This window comes from Rhinatrema bivittatum, chromosome 14, assembly GCF_901001135.1.
Source record: "Rhinatrema bivittatum chromosome 14, aRhiBiv1.1, whole genome shotgun sequence".
Taxonomy (NCBI): Eukaryota; Metazoa; Chordata; class Amphibia; order Gymnophiona; family Rhinatrematidae; genus Rhinatrema; species Rhinatrema bivittatum.
The window spans coordinates 4,002,033-4,019,898 of record NC_042628.1 but is presented as its reverse complement, the minus strand read 5'-3'; the positions used below and the strand labels follow the sequence as shown (position 1 = coordinate 4,019,898).

Here is a 17,866-nt window from a genome sequence, read left to right as displayed (position 1 = left end):
GGGGGGTTTCATATTGAATTTTTATGACATTCACACCATGTATTTTGTCAGCTGTAACTCTACATATTCTCCTTTGTATTAGAGCAAAGTAATGACACAGAATGTAACAGTGCTTCAGTACATCCTGGTGAGCTATCTGCAGATTCAGGGGGTAAGGCTGAAGACACTCAATAGCACAGGATGGGAAGCCATGCTGACCTCTGAGCTGCAGCTCTTCTTGTTCACTATCAATCAAAATGCTCTCACCTTTATCATCATCACAGACTGCGGCTCCCTGAATGCCATGTAAGTCATTCTGATTTTCTATATATTACAAGTCACGTGTTTCAAGGCTGAGAATATCAGACATACACGTACACACAAATATACACTATTCCACAACAGAATAGGTACAGCACAGACAACAGCAAGCTTCACACACCACACACCACACACACACACACAGAACAGGTTCAGAGTAGTAGTACATGTTTGTGTGTGTATGAGAACCAGAGAGCTATGCATGTGTGTGTGATTGCATGAGAACCAGACAGCCTGTGTGTGAGAACCAGAGAGCTATGCATGTGAGTGCATGAGAACCAGACAGCCTGTGTGTGTATGAGAGGCAGAGAGACTGTGTGTGTGTGTGTATGTGTGTGCGTGTGTGTGTGAGGGAGAGAGAGATTATGTGTGTGAGACAACTGTGTGTGTATGTGTGTGTGTGGGGGGGGTATGTATGAGAACCTGTTTGTGAGAAAGCATACATATGTGAAAGCTGTGTGTGAGCGTGTTTGTGTGTGTGGTGTGTTGTGTGTGTGTGTGAGAAAGGAGGTGTTATATGTGAGAGCCAGTGTGTGTGTGAGCATGTGTGTGTGTGTGAGAAAGAGGTGTTATATGTGAGAGCCAGTGTGTGTGTGAGCATGTGTGTGTGTGTGACAGAGAAAGAGATGGGGAGTGTTTTATATATCTGATGTTTTGAAGGATTATATTGGTGTGTTAGGAAATTTATACACATTTTTGAGGTTTTAATTATTGATGTTCTATTCCTAGGTTGTTTTGAAATATTTATTCTTTGTATTAATATGGATTTACTATTATGATTGATGTTTTATTTTTGCTTGATTTTCTTATTTGTTGGTCTTTCTGTGTTCTGCATGAGTGACCAAGGTGAAGGATTCTGCTAATGTTTAGTTTCTGCATAGGGGTCTATAGCAGTCTGGCTTGTTCTGTTTTCAGTTGGAGGTGTATTGGTCTTCTAGGGCCTGTTATAATATTTGCAATGCCGCTCTTTCCTGGGTAGGGCTGTTGCTGTTTGAGTCTTAGGAGTTAGTGTTGTTTTGATACAGCAGATTTGTTTCTTGGGGTAAACTGTATTCTTGGCAGCCATGATAACTTTTATTGCACTATATAAGTATTATCAACAAATACTGTACGTGAGCTATTGAGGCATTTTTCTTATTTCCAATTTGCTTATGACAGTACTGCACTTAGTATACTATTTAAAAATCTATTTGCAAATATAATATATTTTTCTCTGTGTTTAAAATTTTAAATTGTATATGGGAGTGCCAAAGGAAGAATCTGCCCCAGATTCCATATACTTTAGGTACCTCACTGCCTCACAAACACATATAGAACAGGTACAGCACACACACACCACACACTCTGCCCCACCTCAGAACAGTACTGCACAGACATCAGCACTGCAAGGAGACAGAGCAAAAAAAGATATAAGAATCAGTACATCTTTTCAGTCGCTGTGTCTTTGTGTTTTACAGTGTTAACGTGTTAAATGGAAGCTATGATGGGATGAGTGATGCCTCGCGCCGTGATGTGGCAGTATGGATTCAAACACAGCTGAGATCGCCTGTTCTAGGCAGTGAGTACTGACTCGGCCTATCCTCTGACTCCTCCATAATAGCTCATCTCTTTCCATCCTGCAAGGATAAGTAGAGTCACCATCAAAAGCCAATTATGACCTGTCTCAACTCTCATGCACACAGAAAACCACTGCTGGCTCGCAGTAGGACCAGGCAGTGCAGTGAGCTAACAAGTGGGAGCAGGCGGTGCAATGTGGGTAATAGGTGAGAGCAGGCAGCACAGTAAAGCTGACAGGTGGGAGCAGGCGGTGCAGTGTGGTAATAGGTGGAAGCAGGCAGCGCAGTGAGATGACAGGTGGGAGCAGGCATGCAGGGTGGTAATAGGTGGGAGCAGGCAGCACAGTGAGCTGACAGTGGAGCATGTGGTAATATGTGGGAGCAGCAGCACAGTGAGCTGACAGGTGGGAGCAGGCAGTGCAGTGTGGTAATAGGTGGGAGCAGGCAGCAACAGTGAGCTGACAGGTGGGAGCAGGCAGTGCAGTGTGGTAATAGGTGGGAGCAGGGCGGCACAGTGAGCTGACAGGTGGAGCAGGCGGGTACAGCGTGGCAATAGGTGGGAGTAGGCAGCGGCAGTGAGCTGACAAGGTGGGAGCAGGCGGTGCAGGTGGTAATAGGGTGGGAGCAGGGCAGCACAGTGAATTGACAAGTGGGAGCAGCAGTGCAGTGGGGTGACAGGTGGGAGCAGGCAGCGCAGTGAGCTGACAAGTGGGAGCAGGCAGTGCAGTGTGGTAATAGGTGGGAGTAGGCAGCACAGTGAGCTGACAGGTGGGAGCAGGCGGTACAGCGTGGCAATAGGTGGGAGTAGGCAGCGCAGTGAGCTGACAAGTGGGAGCAGGCGGTGCAGTGGTGGGTAATAGGTGGGAGCAGGCGGCACAGTGAGCTGACAATGGGAGCAAGCAGTGCAGTGTGGTGACAGGTGGGAGCAGGCAGCACAGTGAGCTGACAAGTGGGAGCAGGCAGTGCAGTGTGGTGATAGGTGGGAGGAGGCAGTTCACAGTGGTAATTGGTTAGAGGCAGGCAGTGCACCATGGTGATTGGTAGGACAGGCAGTGATAGAGGGCTGATAAGTGAAAACAGGCAGCGCAGTATGGTGATTGGTGGTGATCCACTTGGCCATGATGGTGTGTGTCAGAAGCAAAGCATCTTCCACCTTCCAAACTTTAGTAGAAAACTATCAGAATAGGCCCAGCTAATTCTGTGTGGAACGACAAGGGGCCACCTGCACTAAGAAGTAGGAGGAGACCTCCAGTGCCCACCCATACCGCCTCTCTCAATAACTCAACCCGAGAGCTGCTGTCCTATAGACTTGTAGCCCCTGTCCCGACCTGCTCCTGAGCACAGGGGCTCACGGCTCAGGCCCAGCCTCTCCTGGGGCTATTGTACAGATGAGAAAAAATCTCTTGAAGTCCCTTAGGGTTTCTCCTCTCAGGGACTCCTGCACTCATCAGTCCCGTCAACACTAAATCACCAAACAGATTCCAGATTTGTTTTGTCATGAAATAAGTGTTCAGTTACTGGTACTGAAGATGGGCAACACAAAGTCCAAAGAAAGTCTGGTACACTAGTGATTAGTGTGCCACAATTAATGCACACTAGTAATTAGTGTGCTGCAATTAATGCACGCTAGTGATTAGTGTTCCACAACTAATTTATACTAGTGATTAGTGTGCTGCAATTAATGCACAATAGTAATTAGTGTTCCACAACTAATTTATACTAGTGATTAGTGTGCTGCAATTAATGCACAATAGTAATTAGTGTGCTGCAATTAATGCACGCTAGTGATTAGTGTGCTGGCAATTAATGCACGCTAGTGATTAGTGTTCCACAACTAATTTATACTAGTGATTAGTGTGCTGCAATTAATGCATGCTAGTGATTAGTGTTCCACAACCTAATTTATACTAGTGATTAGTGTGCCACAATTAATGCACACTAGTGATTAGTGTGCCACAATTAATGCACGCTAGTGATTAGTGTTCTGCAATTAATTTATACTAGTGATTAGTGTGCCACAATTAATGCACACTAGTGATTAGTGTGCCACAATTAATGCACGCTAGTGATTAGTGTTCCACAACTAATTTATACTAGTGATTAGTGTGCCGCAATTAATGCACACTAGTGATTAAGTGCCCACAATTAATGCACGCTAGTGATTAGTGTTCCACAATTAATGCACGCTAGTGATTAGTGTTCCACAACTAATTTATACTAGTGATTAGTGTGCCGCAATTAATGCACACTAGTGATTAGTGTTTCCACAACTAATTTATTACTAGTGATTAGTGTTCCACAATTAATGCACGCTAGTGATTAGTGTTTCCACAACTAATTTATACTAGTGATTAGTGTGCCACAATTAATGTACTGGCAAACAGTCTCCAAAGGTACAAAAACAAATTCAGTCTCTTTCACCAAAATCTACCCTCTCTCAAGCAGGTCTGCTCCCTGGGGCAGGGAGTGCTCCTCATGTGGGTCTTGGAGAAGTGGTTACAGAGAGGCTTGGTCTTCAGTGGAAGTATTTGAAAGGAGGGAGTGGGATAGCTCTCTTCAGAAGCTTCTGGCTAATCTCTGGTATCAGCGAGGAGCTCCTACTCTCTCCTGGCAGTCAGACTCCTTCCTCTAAGAACTTAAACTGAAGAGACCAAATACTCTCTGTAACCCCTTCTCCAAGAATGTCTTCAGGAATGAGTGAGGTTTCCCCTTCCCTCTTCTGTATGCACAGGTCTCCCAGGCTTTCTATTATCATCCCCTTTCTGCAAGACCTGGGCAGGAGCAGCTCTGTTTCTCTCTCTCCTGGAGCCTTCCCTGTGAAGGGGTCAGGCCCACTGTCAGCCCTCTGTGGAGACATAGGTACCAGCGACCTCCAGCTCCTGGAATCCTAACGCATAACTCTCCCTGCATCACATGGGAGCAGCAGGACTTTTATTCACAACCTCCTTACCGTGCCCTCCCGGGGGCAGGGCTTATTGAGACCACTGACAAACTCAATGCCATACCACTGTGGCTTTTAAAGTTAAGGGCAAAATCTGCTAGTAAGGCACAAAACTGAGGTCCCATTACAGACCATTAAAGGCCCTTCCTATATGGGCAGGGATATGCTAATAATTTATGTGATGCACTGTGGGATTCCTACATGTATATGCTGGGAAACTTTTCACATAAACACATAAATATTTATGACTGAAATATGGGGTCTGTGGGAAGCAGAGCATACCCTGAGTGAGGGGCTTCTAGGCAGGGCAATAGGGAAATATCAGAAGTGTGGATACAAAGCGCATTGTACCCTAAGGTAAGAGGAGCATCTCGTAAGCCTGCCACTCCCTTAAAGACTCTCATCCCTTTCTCAGATTCTCACACCACTCTCATGTCCTTACTTCATTTTGACAATCAACCATCACCTGTGCACATCTGTACTGCATTATTAGGTGCAGTAGGAGGCCAGAAGGTCATGCACTGGGTTATGACTTGGCACTGACCTCTTAATTATAAGCTTCTCTGCCCTCCTCATTAGTTCCCAATCTGTGGGCCACCATCAGCAGATCAGAGACAGCTGAGAGGTGAAGTTCAGAGCAGAACTGTAACAGGGGTTGAAGGAAAATGTTTTCTATGTGGTTATCTTTCTCTTGCACATTGGCAGGTAGGACTTTTTTTTCCACTGAAATACCCAAAAGGAGATGCAGAATGACTTTTCCATGAGTATAAACATGGCTCTTGTCTTTTTTAGGTTGTCTAAACAGCTCGCTATCGATGGCAGACTGGTTCGGGCTGTACTGGCAGAACTTCCTCGCTTCAGCTACCATCCAAGAAATAGCAGCAACCAACCCCAACTTCAGTGCGGTGCGTTTCCCTACTCTATCTTCCCCCTCATTCCCACTGTCCCCTACAGGGTTTATCCACACCACTCCAGGCCATACCCTTCCTGTATGCTTTGGGATGTGCAAGTAAGGCAGATGCAGTGCCTACACCACAGTGCATGGCTGCTGTGCTCTCTCTATACCATGTCCTAGCTCTGGAGTCTGTTTTTCTAACTTTAGGCCTCCTAAGCAAGGTTTAGTATGATAAAGAAACTGCTCCCTTGGCTTACGGTGACTCGAGGGCTATGTTCCATCCAAGACATGGCACCCAGTGGTGCAATGCCGTAAAACACAACCGGAGTGAATATGAAGCACAGGCTTGGAGCTTGTCTGTCCCCTCTTCCTATGCTGAAAGTGCTGGTGACATTGAAACTGTGATGAGTCCCTCAGCTCTGCTCATTATTTCTCCTGGCTCAGCTGCATTGCACCAGTAAATGCAGATCATTGTTCTGTGCGTAGGGGGTCACTTCAAAGCCATTCAGTGTGGGGAGGAAGTTCTGGTGCAAAAATTATCCCATGCGATGGTCTCTTGGGTTCTTAACCCTTGACCACCACAGACCACCACGTTCTTCTTCCTAGGCCCTCCCAGGCAACATCTTCCCTTCTGCACTGGCAGTGCTATGGCGCCCTTAGGATAGTGGCGCTTATGGCTGAAGCCATATTGGTCATAGGCATGCTACGACTCTGGGCTAGGATTTACACTCCCAAGCAGACAGTGCGACACACCAGTGCCACAATCCCAAGCAGACAGTGCGACACGCCACTGCTTTAACACCAGGGAGACAGTGCGACACACCAGTGCTGTAACACCAGGGAGACAGTGCGACTCACCAGTGCCACAATCCCAAGCAGACAGTGCGACACACCACTGCTGTAACACAGGGAGACAGTGAGACACGCCAGTGCCATAACACCAGGGAGACAGTGAAACACGCCACTGCTGTAACACCAGGGAGACAGTGAGACACGCCCAGTGCCGTAACACCAGGGAGACAGTGCGACACATCAGTGCCACAATTCCCAAGCAGACAGTGTGGACACGCCAGTGCTGTAACACCAGGGAGACAGTGCGACTCACCAGTGCCACAATCCCAGTGAGACAGCGAGAACCACCCACTGCTGTAACACCAGGGAGACAGTGAGACACGCCAGTGCCGTAACACCAGGGAGACAGTGAGACACACCAGTGCCGTAACACCAGGGAGACAGTGCGACACACCAGTGCCACAATCCCAAGCAGACAGTGCGACAAGCCACTGCTGTAACACCAGGGAGACCAGTGCGACCTCTCCAGTGCCACAATCCCAAGCAGACAGTGCGACACACCAGTGCTGTAACACCAGGGAGACAGTGCGACTCACCAGTGCCACAATCCCAGGGAGACAGTGTGACACGCCACTGCTGTAACACCAGGGAGACAGTGAGACACGCCACTGCTGTAACACGAGGGAGACAGTGAGACACGCCACTGCTGTAACACCAGGGAGACAGTGCGACACACCAGTGCCACAATCCCAAGCAGACAGTGCGACACGCCACTGCTGTAACACCAGGGAGACAGTGAGACACGCCAGTGCCGTAACACCAGGGAGACAGTGAGACACACCAGTGCCGTAACACCAGGGAGACAGTGCGACACACCAGTGCCACAATCCCAAGCAGACAGTGCGACACGCCACTGCTGTAACACCAGGGAGACAGTGCGACTCACCAGTGCCACAATCCCAAGCAGACAGTGTGACACACCAGTGCTGTAACACCAGGGAGACAGTGCGACACACCAGTGCCACAATCCCAAGCAGACAGTGCGACACGCCACTGCTGTAACACCAGGGAGACAGTGCGACACACCAGTGCCACAATCCCAAGCAGAGAGTGCGACACGCCACTGCTGTAACACCAGGGAGACAGTGCGACACACCAGTGCCACAATCCCAAGCAGACAGTGCGACACGCCACTGCTGTAACACCAGGGAGACAGTGCGACTCACCAGTGCCACAATCCCAAGCAGACAGTGCGACACACCAGTGCTGTAACACCAGGGAGACAGTGCGACACACCAGTGCCACAATCCCAAGCAGACAGTGCGACACGCCACTGCTGTAACACCAGGGAGACAGTGCGACTCACCAGTGCCACAATCCCAGGGAGACAGTGAGACACGCCACTGCTGTAACACCAGGGAGACAGTGAGACACGCCAGTGCCGTAACACCAGGGAGACAGTGCGACACACCAGTGCCACAATCCCAAGCAGACAGTGCGACACGCCACTGCTGTAACACCAGGGAGACAGTGAGACACGCCAGTGCCGTAACACCAGGGAGACAGTGCGACACGCCAGTGCCATAACACCAGGGAGACAGTGTGACACGCCAGTGCTGTAACACCAGGGAGACAGTGTGACACGCCAGTGCCGTAACACCAGGGAGACAGTGTGACACGCCAGTGCCATAACACCAGGGAGACAGTGCGACACGCCAGTGCTGTAACACCAGGGAGACAGTGCGACACTAGTGCTCATTTAGGCTCGTTCAGGCTTGTGAATTTTTTTGTTTCCTCTTTGCTAGGGTGAAAACCCTGAACTTACTGTCCATTGAGCAGCGGGTGCAGTTCATCATCCAGTCTGACGCTTTGGTGAACGTGACCACCATGGACAAGGTCCTGACAAGTCTGAGGTCTGGAGAGCAGAAAATAGCACTCAGCACCATTGACCAATTCCTGACGCTTCTCAACAACGCTACCACAGGGGTATTAATCCTCTCGCCGTGTTTTTCCTGCAGGGATATTCTGAGTCTCAGCTCCCTCTTCTCAAAGCATTTTTTGTCATTTTTGAAGAAACTCCCAGGGAGCTGAGGTAAAATGTCGAAGGTTTTGCTTCCGTTCCTTGGAGCCTGTGCGGGCTGTGACCGCATGCATTGGACCAAGCTAAGCCTTTCCCAGAGATAATACTGTGCACGAGCTTCTCGGACCACCAGCTCCCTCCTGCCAAAGGGAAAAAAGGCAGGGAACATGGCGCTAAAAAGGCCCAATGTTTCCTTTGTCTCAGCCTAGTAAAAAGTAGCCAGGAAAGTGGAAAGAGCTCAGAGAAAATATCTTCAAACTTTAACCTAACAGCACCAAAGTCAGCAGCACCTGTTTTGCTATTTGTAATCAAACCACTGACCAAGAGAAGACGGGAGCCGGCCTTCTGTATGAGTGACCGATTGGGTCCGCAAAGTGTTTATTTTAAATTGACAGGGTCAAAAGAAGCCCTGTAATTTCGGCCTCCTTGACGTCATGGGGGGTAACAAGCGCTCTCTCTCTCTCGCACACAGGTGAACTGGAGCCCTGCGGTGGGCACTGAGGTCCTGACGGTGCTATTTACAAATCTGTCGCTGGAGTTCCAGAGCTTCAGCACGGCGGATTACAAGTATTACTTCCAGGTGCAGCTGAATCCTTTCCTGCAGGACATCAACGGAAGTCTGCTCCAGCTCATCCCTCAGGGCATCAGCTGCCAGTCGTATTCTGCCGTGTAAGTAGCACCAGCCGGGCATTTCGCCTGCTCCATCGGAAGGGAAGGCCTCTTACTAACTAAGGGGCCGAGTTAATAAGCTGAACCTGTAAAACTGTAACTCCCCGCTGCACTAAGCTAATGATCTGCTAATGCACTGGGAGACCTAACCCAGAAATGAGTGCAGAAGGCAGGCTTAGCATGCACAAGGAGGGGGTAATCTTCAAAGGAGTTACACGAGAAAATGTAACATCCTGTTGTAGCAATTTTATGCACATGAAGGGCACTTACGTGAGTAAATCCTAAGGACAGTTCAATGGCATATTTTGTAGCAATTTTCAAAAAGCCCACTTACATGGGTAAACTGCACTTACACATATAAAACACAGTTTTACGGCCTGTAAATGCTTTTTAAAACCAGGCCCATGGTGTCTTCTGCACATAAAGTAGGATTTGCCTGCATAAAATAAAATTACCGCACGAATGCCATCATTGTCACGGGATTAAACGGAGGCTCGCTAATTTGTGCGCACAATCGTAAAGGTGGTTTGCGTTCCCTTTTTCTTGCTGCAGGGAGTAAAATGTGCACACAGAAAATGTGCACACATTTGCGTGTAAAACCATTCACACAGCCCAGCGCTGCTTATTACACACCAGGCCCTAAGTGAGAGAGACCCAGTCTGAGCGGTCACCTTACCTCCGACTGTTAGAGGGGGCCCATTAACAGTCCATGTCCTTAGCAAGACCTACTGCATCCAGTCTGAGATTACAGCGCCTTGACTTGCTCTGAGGCACCGTCACTGTACCTAGCACTGAACCAGCAAAGCTGTTCACCTGGCTGACCTGTGCCCGGGAGAATGGCAGGACAGGATGGCTCGCCTTGGGGCAGTTAGAGGCACTTTTAAATATGATAATTCATTATTAACCAAGATAAAGCATGTGGAGCCGAATGCTTTACAGGTTTCCTCCCGAAGGCATAAGATGGAAGAATGCCTTTATGAACTGGGCTGTGCTTGACAAGAATCCTCTGCCGCGCAGCTCTGAAGTCTCTCGTGCTCGTAGCCTGAAAATCCTGACGCTGGGCACTGAAGGGTTAGCAAAATAAAATACCCAAAATAAGAAGGTCCCACGGGTGAATGACAAGAAGGAGCAGCAGCAGTTGCATGGGAAGAGCGCCGCAGCCCGTGTCACGTCGCCTGCCACACGCCATGGGGAGAGGGATTCAGGAATCACCTATAAAAGAGTCCAAATGTAAAACTAACTTCATGCCCATTGCCATTGCTGCATTACCTTTAGTTCTCAAAAAATAAAACATCAGATTTCAAAGTTTGGATTGTTCTCCTTCTAAACTCCCCCTCCCCCATACAATTTAATCAAATTCAGTTCCAAAAACATAAAATGTTTTCGGGTCCCTTTCCTCCCGTGAAATTGACGTTTTTGACGTTTCCTGTTAGTATTTCAGATGGACCTTTCCAAAGCCACAGAAATGACCTCTGATGTGCAGGCGGGGACGGTCTGCGCGCAGCTTTCCCCCCCCAGTCAGCAGAGCCATTTCTGCAGTCGCAAGTTTTTGCATTTTTAAAAGTATGCGGGCGGTTTTCCCTGAGAAAACTACGTGCACAGATTAGCAGGCGCAAAGGTGTGAGGATATCTTTGGTGGGAGAATCTTCACGGGGAAAGAAAGCATCAATTTTCCTTCTGAACTTTGGCACCAATGAGGGCAGTTCCAAAATGACACCCTGGGATGCTTAACTTTCAAACAGCTCCGCGCGGCTCCATATACTGTACATGCGTTTATGGCAGTGCGGAGATCTACCAAAATATTTTGTACCCTGCACGTATCAGCCCCCTGCCTACCCAGCCCCCTCTCCAGCTCATCGAGATCCTCCTACTTCTTCACCCTGAACTACGCCCCATACACACAAACTAAAATCACATCAAGTTTGAATTTGTGGGTTGATGTGGGTGCTCCCAGAGAAACACTTTTTGACCTGTCACATATGAAGTCATTATTCCTGTACTCATGGGTTTTTGATCAGAAGCAGTTTTGTAATTACTAGGAATATTATAGTCTCAGCCTGACAAAAGACTCCATAAGTTAGATAAAAGATGCTGAAATGCAAGGCTGTAGAACAGTTTGAACTGATATGAGGTCAGTTTCCATTCCATCTAAGAACAGCGACGAGGTCAGTTTCCATTCTATCTAAGATTATAGAAACAGATCTAGAACAAGGACAAGGCCAATTGACAATCCATCTAAGATTACACAAAATATTCTTAGAACAAGCATAAGATTGCTAATGCTGGCAAATTCCAAGAAAGCATTTACATATGAGATGAGGATTAATTAACTTGGATAATAAAAGCAAATTACAATACAGCCATTCAGATTGTTTATAATAGAACGCCAATCATAGAAATTTTGACAATTATGAACCTAGTTTAGGGGTTGGAAATATACTACTGAAATTATATATAATGCTGTTTTATCAGTAAAATCATTTGAGAAGGAGTTTATGCTAGGGTCTTGCATGCCACTATGCCTCTCCATAAGGTACCTTATTATTTAATTATTTATATTATTTTATAGCATTATAATGAAAACATTTTGTCTACAGCTATTGGCTTTAAGCTTTCTTATTTTCAATGAACCACAACAATATGTGTATAAGAAGCAGCTGCTCATGTTGGAGGAGCCTCTCATTTTGGATTTAAAGATTGGCCCTGGCTTTTGCTATTTTTAATGATATCCTGGGATAGTGGGGCCCTGTTCTGATGTCGTCATGCTGATGAAAGTGCTGTCATGCATTCATGGCAGCCTCATTTAAGGACATCAGAAGTCTAACCCCCCACTATCACAGTACCATTGAATCACGTTAGAGCACAGAAAAAAAGGAGCAATGAAGTATAACACAGACGGGCCCTGCAGTAAGTAATCAGAGGGTCATTTGCAATAACGTGGTTTATGGAATAACACACAGCCATCGCTTCTTAAAGCTGACATAAATGAACTACTTTCACTTCATTTGCAGTGCTCTTCAAAGCACTGTTGCAGCACTGTTTCCACTTTCTGCCCCTAAACTCATCTTGTTTTTTTGCTTTGCAGCTTCACAGGATTTAATGACGTCTTTGGGAATCTGTCTGAAGCAAGTGGGAACGACGTGTGCAATGCCATGATTGCATATCTGAGCAGTCAATTGACGCCGCAAGGGGCAGGTAATGAACTGAGCTGGTCACCACTTTGGACCCTGTCTCATAATGCAGTCACGGTGAGCTGGGTCATGGCCTCTAGGTACATCAGGTTTCCAATAAGATCTGGACTCTTGGCTCATGGTGATTCAGGGCTGCAATATGATTCACACTCTTGGGTCAAGATGATTCTCAGATTCTCCTATGTTCTGGACCACGGAGCTAGGGTGTCTCAGGATTGTGAGGTCAAGGTGATTCTGTGTTAGCAGGTGATCTGGACCATAGGGGTTTCAGTGTTTCATGATTGGATATGATCTGGACTATGGGGGTCAGTGTGAGAATCAGGGTTGGATGTGAATTGGACTGCACGATCAGGGTGTTTTAAGGTTAGATGTGATCCAGACTGTAGTGTCAGGGTGTTTCAGGTTTTGGGCTCAAGATGATCTGTACTAAGAGGGAAGCTGTTCATGGCTGACTCCACAATCGCTCATCTTATCTTGTCTTGTCCATTAGTGTTATAGATTGACCATTTGTGCAGAGCAAAACAGAAGGTCAGAACCCCCAGGCCCCTTCCCTGGAGACACAAACAGGGCCAGTGTGCACGTCCAAGCACTTCCTCCCCGGTGAGACCCTCTGCCCTAAACACAAACCGGTATCCTGCAGGCCTCCCTCGACACAATCTGTTAACAAAAAACACAACACACCACACTCACACTACGAGTCAACACACAGTAGTTTCCAGGATAATTAGTTTAATATATGTGCTCAGTTATGCTAAAACAATGCAAGAAAAAGTGATTCCTAAATGTAGCAGGGATAATAACAATGCAATGCAATACGTTCCTTATGGGGCTCAGCCAGCCTCTCATGCGGGACTTTGTCAAACGCCTTCTGAAAATCCAAACGCACCACATCTACCGGTTCACCTTTGTCCACATGTTTATTCACCTCTTCAAAAAAATGTAGATTTGTGAGGCAAGACTTCCCTTGGGTAAATCCATGCTGGCTGTGTCCCATCAAACCAGGTCTATCTAAATGTTTTTATTCTTTATAAAGGTTTCCACGATTTTTCCCGGCACTAAAGTCAGGCTCACTGGTGTATAGTTTCCCAGATCACCCCTGGAGCCGTTTTTAAATAAAGGGGTTAAATTGGCCATCTTCCAGTCTTCAGGTACAATGGATGATTTTAAAGATAGGTTACAAATTATTTGAGATAGGTCTGAAATTTCATTTTTCAGTTCCTTCAGTACATTAGGATGCATACCATCCGGTCCAGGTGATTCACTACTCTTCAGTTTGTCAATCAGGCCTACCACATCTTCCAGGTTCACTGTGATTTGGTTCAGTTGATCTGAATCGTTACCCATGAAAACCTTCTCCTGAACAGGAATCTCCCCAGCATCCTCTTCAGTAAACACCAAAGCAAAGAAATCGTTTCATCTTTCCGCGATGGCCTTAGCATCTCTAAGTGCCCCTTTAAACCCCTCGATCATCTAACGGTCCAACTGACTCCCTTGCAGGCTTTCTGCTTCGAATATATTTTAAAAAGTTTTTATTGTGAGTTTTTGCCTCTGTGGCCAACTTCTTTTCAAATTCTCTCTTAGCCTGTCTTATCAATGTCTTACATTTAACTTGCCAACGTTTATGTTTTATCCTATTTTCTTCTTATGGATCCTTCTTCCAATTTTTGAATGAAGATCTTTTGGCTAAAATAGCCTCTTTCACCTCACTTTTTTAGCCATGCTGCAATCTCTTCACCTTCCTTCCACCTTTCTTAATGTGTGGAATACATCTGGACTGTGCTTCTAGGATGGTATTTTTTTAACAATGTCCACACCTCTTGCACACTTTTTACCTTTGTAGCTACTCCTTTCAGTTTTTTTCTATTTTTCTCATTTTCTCAATGTTTTCTTTTTTAAAGTTTAGTGTTAGAGCTATGGATTTACTTACTTCCCCTTTCCAGTCATTAATTCAAATTTAATCATATTGCCAAGCGGCCCTACCACTGTTACCTCTCTCACCAAATCCTGCGCTCCACTGAGAATTAGATCTAAAATTGCTCCCTCTCTCGTCGGTTCCTGAACCAATTACTCCATAAAACTGTCATTTATTCCATCCAGGAACTTTATCTCTCTAGCATGCCCTGACGTTTCACTTACCCAGTCAATATTGGGGTAATTGAAATCTCCCATTATTACTGCACTACCTATTTTGTTAGCTTCCCTAATTTCTCTTATCATTTCATTGTCCATCTCACCATCTTGGCCAGGTGGACGGTAGTATACCCCTATCACTATAGTCTTACCCAACTCACAAGGGATTTCTACCCATAAAGATTCAATTGTGCATTTAGTCTCATGCAGGATCTTTATCCTGTTGGACTCTATGCCATCCCGGACATAAAGCGCCACACCGCCTCCCAGGTGCTCCTCTGTCATTGCGATATAATTTGTACCCTGGTATAGCACTGTCCCATTGGTTATCCTCTTTCAACCATGTCTCTGAGATGCCAATTAAGTCTATGTCATCATTCACTGCTATATATTCTAATTCTCCCATCTTACTACTTAGACGTCTGGCATTAGCATACAAACATTTCAAAGTTTGTTTTTTGTTTGTATTTTCATTCTGCCTTTCAGTTGACAGAGATAAATTGGAATCTTTTAGCTCAGGTGAGTTTTTAGTTACAGGCATATGGACTACAGGAACCTCACTGTCGGGATGCCCTAATTCTAATTTATCATTAGTATCCTTTGAAGATACCTCCCTCCAAACCATGCACTGCTGAGCGACTCTCTGCTTTCCCCTTTGTTCTAGTTTAAAAGCTGCTCTATCTCCTTTTTAAAGGTTAGCGCCAGCAGTCTGGTTCCACCCTGGTTAAGGAGGAGTCCATCCCTTCGGAAGAGACTCCCTCTTCCCCAAAAGGTTCCCCAGTTCCTAACAAAACTGAATCCCTCTTCCTTGCACCATCGTCTCATCCACGTATTGAGACTCCGGCGCCCTGCCTGCCTCTGGGGACCTGTTTATTGTGTAGTAGTGACTGGGGAGAGTTCAGGCTGAAGGACCAGAAAGGTCTTGATGACTTGGAAAAGGACTTGGTGAAGTGGTGGTTTAACGGGTAAACTGATAAATTTCCTCAACATATGCATGTTTTAAAATCGGCCAACTTACATGACTACATCCTAGTTTAATTTCAAGGGTATATTTTTAAAATATGCGTTGAAATATGTGGTTTCAATGAATTGTATGTCTTTGTGTGTTGATCTACATATGTGTATTTTATATTGTGCGCAAATGTGTAGTGTACATCTTATAAAGTATTACGGTAAAACTAAGCACGGCCACAATCACACGTATATGCTACTGCGCACAGTTGTTTGAAAGTTATTCTCCCTATATCCAGCATGACAAGCCAAAGGACATTTCCAAAAACACTGATGTCCTGCAACTGTTATATAAAATGGGATGAGTCCTGAACATACAATGCAATTATCAAAATAAATGGCTGAAGAAACTTATTAATGAAATTATAGAGAAGCTCCAGTACTAAACCGAACCCAAACAATTGGCCTCCCTGGATCTTAGGTAAGACATAAAAACAAGGGGCCCGAGGAGAATCTTCAGTTATTTACTTATTTTATACATTTCTTCACCACGAATCAACTTCACTATGCGGTTCACAAGCTACCATCCATAAATAAATCGCATGACAATCATGGCAACAGCTACAATAAAATAATAAAACTAATAAAAACACAGATATAATACTAAAAAATAAAAAAAGAGCAAGTATCGTGATTAACCGTTCACTTCATTTACCATCAGTGGATCATCAAACAGCCGCTAAGTCACAGTACCCTGAATATTTTGTCACATGTTAAAAGCTTGTGACAAAAGCTGCCTCCTCATCAGTAACAAACCCTTCCATAAAAGCTGACAAAACTAATGTAGAGATCTCCTTCATCAATTCATGTGTTTGGTCAACCCCCAATTGTTCGTAATAAACAGTATTATTCAATTGACGGTAAACCTCGGATTCATACACACTCCTATGAAGAATAGCCGTGTAACCCCATTTATCCAACGGCTAAGTATTAAATCTTCTCAAAGCTGTTCGTTCTTCCCGAGACAAATTAATTGACCAAAAATAACATGAAGAAGCAAGCACTCTCAACTCTTTTTCAAACAAAAGTTCAAAGGCCACCACCACTGGATCTCCAGGTCCTGGAGGACACCATGTTGAAGGCTTGGTCAGCACCAACTGATCCACCTCAGCTAAAGAAACAGATTTATCCTAACAATAAATCTTTTAATTCAAAGTCCTAATAAGTTTAAAAAGGTAAGTGCGCAGAGGGGGCCGTTAGAGGTGGTAATATTCCCAAAACAAGGCCCATACGAATGGATGCAGCGGTGGAGTTCCTGGTGTGAAACATCAGGTGATGTCATCGCTGCCTATTCCCTTGTCTGAGGTCCTCCATCTTGTTTAGATGGGAATCGTGGGTGATTTTACACTGATATTTGTGAACTTTTTCACCCCAATGGATCAGAAGATTTGCTTACATTTTCTCAAATCCGGATCTTTTGAATCATCGGGCAGCCACATTTTTATGGGAATTCCCTATTAGGTTTATCATAGTGGCTTCTGAAGCAATCATCTGAGGGTGGATGGACTTTAGAATTTTATAATAGGGGTGGGTGTATGTTTATTTTGTGTTGATTGTGTTCAGTGTCTGTGGACCCTTCTGTGTTTGTGTGATGGTTTTCTGAGCATATTCATTCTTTGACTCTGTTTGTATTCATGTGATTCGATTGAAATTGCTGGGATGACACTTTGTTAAAAAAAAAGATTCATTTTGGATTTATAATTGGAGATGTGAAATATTTCTTGTTTGTGTTGAAAGTTTGCACTCTTTGTATTTGTCTTCGTTTTTTGATAGACCTGACGCACCTTCTCGTGATGCATGCTGGGATTGCAGTGACCTCACTTCCCTTCTTTCCCTCTCTCTCTCTGCAGGTGTCTGCTCTGAGCTGTACACTGACAGTCAAAGCTACATCCAGAACATTTTCTTCAATTTCTCAATTTACGTCTCATACTATGAGTTCCCCATGTACTACCCAAACTTCCAAGCGGTAGGTTGCTGGCATTGTTCAGAGCTCTGCCGCCTCGTAGGGGGAGTATGGTTCCTGCTCTGTGAATAACTTCCACCATGGTTGATAGGAGCAAGCTAAAGTAAAAGCACCACAATGCACTAATGCCAAAGTGAAGACCCTCAGATCCATGTTTATTTTATAGTGCCATTAGTGTGCACAGCACTGTACTAGATAATTCACATTCCCAGCTTACTGGGAAGTTAATTGACTCACGAAAGGTCACACAGGGAGTCATGCATAATGGAAGGTAGAAGGGGAATTCAGCCTTGCAGCTCTACAGTCTGCACCCATGGGTGCCACTTTTTCTCATGCAG

The 17,866-nt window shown here is 45.5% G+C and overlaps 1 protein-coding gene across 1 annotated transcript in view; it reads left to right on the top strand.

Annotated features, from left to right (window-relative positions):
* The window catches only part of LOC115076086, a 58,858-nt gene that overhangs the window by 472 nt on the left and 40,520 nt on the right, over positions 1-17,866 (top strand). The window contains exons 2-8 of the mRNA XM_029577202.1: positions 83-285; positions 1,758-1,858; positions 5,590-5,806; positions 8,290-8,470; positions 9,037-9,233; positions 12,319-12,428; positions 17,416-17,531. Coding sequence (XP_029433062.1) covers positions 83-285; positions 1,758-1,858; positions 5,590-5,806; positions 8,290-8,470; positions 9,037-9,233; positions 12,319-12,428; positions 17,416-17,531 — 1,125 coding nt within the window. The remainder of the gene's footprint in view (positions 1-82; positions 286-1,757; positions 1,859-5,589; positions 5,807-8,289; positions 8,471-9,036; positions 9,234-12,318; positions 12,429-17,415; positions 17,532-17,866) is intronic.